This window comes from Haplochromis burtoni, unplaced genomic scaffold (assembly GCF_018398535.1).
Source record: "Haplochromis burtoni strain Fernald_Lab_line unplaced genomic scaffold, NCSU_Asbu1 Contig_86, whole genome shotgun sequence".
NCBI classification, from domain to species: domain Eukaryota; kingdom Metazoa; phylum Chordata; class Actinopteri; order Cichliformes; family Cichlidae; genus Haplochromis; species Haplochromis burtoni.
In genome coordinates this window covers 874,042-880,957 of record NW_024582447.1, presented here as the reverse complement: position 1 = coordinate 880,957, position 6,916 = coordinate 874,042, and the positions used below count along the sequence as shown (strand labels likewise).

The 6,916-nt window shown below is 39.9% G+C and overlaps 1 protein-coding gene across 2 annotated transcripts; it reads right to left on the bottom strand.

Annotated features, from left to right (window-relative positions):
* Window positions 1-306: 306 nt before the first annotated feature.
* Window positions 307-6,858, bottom strand: wars1 (tryptophanyl-tRNA synthetase 1). 2 transcript variants are annotated; one of them, XM_005925688.3, is made up of 11 exons: window positions 6,732-6,858; window positions 6,297-6,413; window positions 3,183-3,399; window positions 2,961-3,069; window positions 2,643-2,762; window positions 2,276-2,458; window positions 2,000-2,100; window positions 1,765-1,877; window positions 1,491-1,664; window positions 1,268-1,408; window positions 307-1,172 (listed from the first exon to the last, which is right to left on the bottom strand). In XM_005925688.3, exons 2-11 carry the CDS (start codon window positions 6,408-6,410, stop codon window positions 1,014-1,016), a joined length of 1,431 nt encoding a protein of 476 aa, XP_005925750.1. In that variant the 5' UTR covers window positions 6,411-6,413; window positions 6,732-6,858; the 3' UTR covers window positions 307-1,013. The 2 variants fall into 2 exon arrangements, with proteins under 2 accessions (XP_005925750.1, XP_005925751.1); XM_005925689.3 differs by having other exon boundaries at window positions 6,297-6,410; window positions 6,732-6,832.
* Window positions 6,859-6,916: the final 58 nt, after the last annotated feature.

Below are 6,916 nucleotides of genomic sequence, written 5' to 3'. Positions count from 1 at the left end.
ATCAACAGTTGCTGAGATACATAGATCAGCCCACTTGGCACCAACAACTAAGTCACTTGAATTACCTTTCCCTCTCTTGGTTATGCTTAGTTTGAACTTCAACAGGTCTTCTTGGCCATGTATGCATTTCTAAATGAATTGAGTTGCTGCCATGCGATTGGCTGATTGGGTATTTGTGTTAATAGGAAATTGCGAAGATGCGTACCTAATGAAGTAGGCGGTGAGCGTAATTCAGTAAACAAAAGCAAAAATCATGGCTTTACTTCTAATTAAAACATTTTCAAATAAAAAAATTAGTTCAAAAGATGCTGTTGTTAAGACGTTTAATTTTTTTGTGTGAGAATAAGCTGAAGATTTTCTACCTTCCTTGACTGATGTTCCTCTTGCTGATAACAACAAACCATTTGCTTTTGTTCTCATGACTGAGACACTGACATCCTACATGTGATGTATGTTCAAACTGAGGTGTATTTATAAGACAGACTTTTTATAATACACCTCACATGCTGGCTGATCCTGATTACAAGTTACAACACAACTGCTTTTGATAATCACACAGTTACAATTATTATTCAGAAGGCTGTTTTTAAGTAAATAAAGACAAAGTGGATGTATATCTTAACTGATTATATTAGTTCGGTTTTTAGAGATATGTGTTAGTACTCTGCTTTTATTGTCTTCCAGTCCTGAGAGAGCTGTAACACATTGTGAAAATAAATGGGTACATTTGGTACTGCTGGAAGTCAATAATCAACTGGGAATTGGCATGAAGGTGCAGGCAATGCCATGCTTAGTTTGACACAGAGAGGCATTTCATCACTCCAGTGATTTATATTTATTATTTACGATTTTTCTTTCTTTTTTTGCACTTCCAGTTTGGTTGTAAACTGTAAGAGAAATTGTCCTTCTTTCCCATTAAAAAGACTTCAAATGGAAATAAAGCGGGATTCTTTTTTTGTTCTTATACTGAGCTTAACCACATGGTGAACCCTGACTGCTCATGCCCAAGCAAGCTAGAACTTATAATTTAAAGGCCTGGGTGTCATGAACTGCTGCACCATCTCATCTGTGACTTGTTTTCGCCTCTCTTGATGCTGGGCAATCATTGGCTGCAGAGTCTCAATCAAAATCTTCTTCAGCTCTCCTGTTAACAGAGCCCCACTTGTGTAGTCCTGCAAAAGAAGAGATTGAATGAGTACAGGCAGAGGGGAAATAAGAGGATGAGGGAAGGAGGGACTGACAAACAGTTCAGATTCTACTTCCTCACCTCTTTTATCTTCTCCAGCTTTTCATCATCCTCCAGGAAGAAGGTCAGATACAAGAAAGAGACATCTACCTCTGTGTTGCCACCATACTTTCTGTGCTCTTCCACGGTGTCTTTTCCTCCCGAAAATGCATGTTTGTTGATCTGTGACAAATTATTACAGGTCAGAGTAAATCAGACAGCAAACACAGATATTTTGAATCTGAATAGGAGTAAAGAGCAGCACCTTATTTTTGATCTGTTTGGGTGTGTCAGTGAGGAAGATAGATGAGTTGGGGTCGCTGGCGCTCATCTTAGTCTGCGCCCCCTGCAGGGCAGGGAAGAAAGTGGAGTGCAGCAGGGCTGGTTTGAGGAGGCCGATCCTTGGAGCGACATCACGGGTCATTCTGAAGTAGGGGTCCTGAGAATGTGAGAGGACGGATAAGAACATAAATAACTGCATACTGTGAACACCACTGTACATTACGGGTTGCTACGTATTGATTTAATGGCATCTTGACCTGGTCTATGGCACAGGGGATAAGACACGGCACATCTTTTTTGCCGCCGAATATCTGCGGGAATGAGCTACTGAAGGACGGAGCTGCCTGGATGGCTGGAAAACTGATCTTTCCTGGACGTATTAAAAAACCCCAAAACAAAACAAAAACATACCATTACATACCAAGAAGTTATCACACAATCACACTTATAAGTAAAATAAATGATTAGATGACATAATTTCAGTCATTTTACCAATGCAGTCGCTGTCTGTGAAGCCAAAAATGCCTTTAACCTGGTTAAATGTCACATGCTTCTGGACCTTTACCACATTTCTGTAGAACTGAGGTGATGCACTGCAGAATATAATACATTGAAATGAGAATCAAAACATTTCTATTCATCTGAATTGGAAAAAATATGGATCTATACACACACAGTTCTTTATTTTTTTAGTTGTTTTGAAACAGTAATGTCAACACCAAGGTCTACCAGATAAACATATAAAGATAGTCTCTTGGCATATTTTACCCCATGTAGTCAAGGTCTGAGAAGATGAAGGTCTTGTTGACATCAAAGCCACAGGCGATGATATCCTTGGCATTTTCCACAGTGAAGCGATGGCATTCCTCAAGTGTGAGATCTTTCCACAGGTATTTCTCGTCATCGGTCATCTGGACCACGAGGGGGATATCAAACACATCCTGAAGCCATCTGGAATGAGGACGCTACCTTCAGTTTTAACTTAGTCTAAAAGTCTAAACGTAAAATTCACTGAGCATGGAATCAATAATTTTAGATAATTGAACACAATATTGCGATCAGGCTGAGAGATGTCACAGAGCCACTTAATGCTTTAAATTTCATTGACATCACAGAATTAAGAGGTAGAACTCACTTGGTAAAGATGAAAGGGATGAGGTGACCAACGTGCATGGCCTCTGAGGACGGACCTCTGCCGGTGTAAAGGTAGAAGGACTTGTGCTTTTCATACGCATCTAAGATCTGATGCATATCTCTGGCAGAAACAGTAATAGGAAGGAATTATCAATGTGTGTTCTCAATACGCTCCTATCTTTATGTTTTCATTTGGAATAGCAAGTAAACATTAACCATGATTCAACATTACTGATGACGTGCCATATAATCATTTACAAGACCATCTTTTCAACAAAAATTGGTAAATTAGAAACAACAAAACCCATGGAAAGCTGACCTGTGTGAGAAGAAGATTCCTCTTCTTAGGAAGTGATGGGCTCTCTGTCCCGAGACTTTTTCTATTCTTTCCAACAGCTCCTTGTCAATTTTACTGCTGCCAAACCTCACTAGGGAGTGACATCACACATTCACCAGTTATTCAGCTTAAATTACCTCATATTAATGTATTAGTGAAGTACAGCTCTTGAAGTGAAGAATTAAAGCTCATTGAAAAACCCACCTATGAGTTTATCATAATCTACTCCTTTGGTGCTGGAAGCAGAAACATTCCACGGGTCAACTAAGTCTTCTCCATCACAGTCATCTGCTGCAGGCCCATTGTTTGACATAATCAGGTTTTCTGAAGGTGGACATCCTGCCTTATAATCTTGGCCCGTCATCTGTTTATAGTCCACTTTCAACTTTAGCAGCAGCTGGACAGCAGCATCGATTTCACCCTGGGGAAACAAAACAATTGTATTAGATGATAGATATCCCAATAGAAATGACACAGTGACAAACTGTTGTAGAAACAATGTTTTTTTTGTATTAATATGTGTGTGTGACCCCTTCTTATTCTGTTGAATCAGTGTTGCATTTATAGCATGTACACACTGGCCAATTTTTTTCTTACTGCTCTGCGTAAGTCAGTAAATAAGATTCCTTCTAAATCAACTGTCTCATGTTTACTGCCTGGAATCTACATGCAGCAACACCTGATTTCTCTATCTGAGGAAGCATGTATACCTGAAGGTGAAGTGGAGAGAGTGAGAGAAAGATGTCTGCATTACTAAAGCAAAAAAGAAGGACAAAGTCAGACTGTAAAAAACGATTTCCGAAGTCCGAGGAGAAAGCCAGACGCTCAAGTTGTTAAAAAGAAAGTTTGGACTGATATGAAAACGGACTTCAACAAAAAGAAGAAAAAAGGTGGAGGACAAGGAGCATGTGATCTTTCAGCCCTAGATGAGAAATTAATTGCAATTAAAAAACAAAAACCCACATAAAAACAAACTCTCCTGATTCTCCAGCATCCATGGGATGCCAAGAAATTAGGATATAATTGATGACATCCAACATTGATAAGTTGTTTTTTTAATGAAAGATAAAATTATTTGGAAATGTTTAAAAGGGCAGAAATGAGCTTCCTCCGAAGGGTGGCTGGCCTCTCCCTTAGAGATAGGGTGAGAAGTTCGGCCATCCGGGAGGGGCTCAGAGTAGAGCAGCTGCTGCTCCACATCGAAAGGAGCCAGCTGAGGTGGTTCGGGCATCTGACAAGGATGCCCCCTGGGCGCCTCCTGGGTGAGGTGTTCCAGGCATGTCCCACCGGGAGGAGGCCCCGGGGCAGACCCAGGACACGCTGGAGAGATTATATCTCTCGGCTGGTCTGGGAACGCCTTGGTATTCCCCCGGATAAGCTGGAGGAGGTGGCTGGGGAGAGGGAGGTCTGGGCCTCTTTGCTTAGGCTGCTGCCCCCGCGACCCGGCCCCGGACAAAGCGGATGAAGATGGATGGATGGATGGATGGATGGATGTTTAAAAGGTTAAAGCCTACAGCTTTCCATAACTATAGTTTTCTTTACATGGAATTAAAAAAAATGCAATAATAATTCTGTGTATTGTGTGGCTCATGTTGCTTTGGAAAACTGTAAACAATGGTCGACAGGCAACAACACTAACAACAATAATATTAATAATAACAAGACATTATTATTATTATTTAGTATGATTATTATTATTGGTGGCAGTAGTCATTTTAAAGACCAGGTTTCCATTTGTGTGTTCGTGAAGTGAGTGGGACTTCTAATTTCTTCTGTAAGTGTGGACGACTTCAGGTATAAAAATATTGATATGTCACCAATTTGTTTGTGAAATGTTCATTCATATGCATGATTTATGCACAAATTTGTACATATCCACTGTTAGCAAATGAGGAGCAATGTCAGAATTACAGTACTTGTAATTACAATACACCCATCAGGAGGAGGTCCTCCCTTTGCTGCCAAAACAGGCATGGACACCAGACCTCTGAGGATTTAATGTGCAGTCTATCATAATATTTTTGAATGGACCCTCAATGCTCATTGGAGTGGTCAAATAGTGCCATTGCCATGGTGGTGTAACGGTGGCACATGTCAAAGTAACATCCATTCCACATGAATACCAGTCAAAATTTTCATAGTAATACAATGATCAATGATGACCAGTGTGGCGAGTAGGGCTGCCACAAATTATTATTTTGATAGTCGACTAGTCACCGATTATTTTTGCAATTAGTCGACTAATTAGATCATGCATCCATTGGACGTAAAACGTACAGTTCATTGCACCAGCATGCATCTGCTCTTATATAACTATCATTAGCTTACAGCTTGAAGTGTGTAAGGTACGTGCTAACTAAAAATAAAGACAAGATGATAGTTTATTAAATGTTAATGAAATTTGCAGATTGTTTCGGTGAAGTTTAATAAACTCCTTGCTATCTAAAATATAACAGGACACCGGAGTATATTCTCGAGCATCTCATGCTCAGTTGTCTGCTTGACGTTTATTCAGCTGTGTAAAAACTATAACTTTAATCTCAGCCAAACCAATTTACTCAGGAACAAATAAAATACTAAAAAAAAAGCCAAACAATAACATTTGTAAGTTATCTAAGTGACTTATATATGTTTAACCCGAGTAGCGAAAGACGGCGGTGGGTTTGAAAACGATTTGCCGGGAGTCCGGTGCTCTCATGGGCTCTAGTGAGCCTAGCCCCCGGCTAGCTATCGAGCTAGTGGGCAACAGACGTCTCCGAAAACGTCGGAGCGCTTTTGAAAATATGTGGTGTCTTGATAAACTGAGCAGATATTTGAGGTTTACACAGCTACATTCTCGCCTGAAAATATGTTAAACGTTTATTTTGTGACACAGAAAGAATAATAAGACTGATATTAAAACTAACTAGCTGCCGCCATTGTTTGAAACTGGGCTGGGCTATGAATTCTGGGACAGAGCTGCTACTTCTTCTTCGGGGTTTAACGGCAGCTGGCATCCTTGTACATGCAGTGCTGCCATCTTCTGTTTCAGTCCGGTATTACACTCTTAAATTCTACTACTTATTCCTGCGTCTTTTGTGATCTTACAAAGCTTCAAACGACGCATAGACTATTAAATCAGTCGTCGACGGTTTTGATAGTGACTAGTCGACTAATCGTGGCAGCCCTAGTGGCGAGTAACTTTAATGTTGTTGATGATCACTGTGTGTCACGATAGAAAACAGTGTTCAGGAAAATCATCTGTTCACCCCTTCTGTGAATCTGAAATTACAATTTGCATTTGCACAGTGATAGAAATGTAAATCTCGAAAAACTCACTTTCTCTGCTTTAGCTGATTTCAAGGATCTGACTTTCTCTCCTTGAGCATTCAGTTTCTCGAAAAGCTCCATGGGACTCATGGTTCCTTCGCCATCGCCTTGACAGTCTGTCATCTTCTTCACAGCAAAAAATGAAGTGAAAAATAGTTCATATCCAAATATACATGTCATAAAGGAATGTTACATGTTCTGACAAGGATCAGTTTTATACCTAATCCAATTATCTTCTACAGAATGTGTGTATATACTTAAACAGCACCTGAGTTAACTGCCATATGCGAAAATAACAGCAGAGCTGGTAGTGCTAGCTAATCGTCCTATACTAAACACAAACTACACTTAGCTCATGCTGTCATGTTTAATAATTTATATAGTCATGTATCATATATCCAGCTCATTATATTTCTGATTAAATATAGTGACAAGTCAGTATACCGTCAGTATTCTTCACACGCAGTTGACAGCTCACTCATTCAACTTGCATCAGCCTGTGTGATGTAGTGTTTGGGTGAAAGTCTTCCCAGGCAAACGACCTTATTCATTGGTTCCGCGGCGAATTAACACACCAGAAAAAAAGTACTACTTTGGGAATTCGCTTACGTGAATATTACACATATAAA

Excerpts from the sequence above, each read along its gene's own strand:
- wars1 (XM_005925688.3), bottom strand. The coding sequence starts at position 6,410 with ATGACAGACTGTCAAGGCGATGGCGAAGGAACCATGAGTCCCATGGAG. Across the intron at positions 3,070-3,182 it reads AGATTATGATAAACTCATAG|TGAGGTTTGGCAGCAGTAAA; the intron begins GTGGGTTTTTCA and ends GTCACTCCCTAG. Across the intron at positions 1,409-1,490 it reads CCAAACAGATCAAAAATAAG|ATCAACAAACATGCATTTTC; the intron begins GTGCTGCTCTTT and ends AATTTGTCACAG.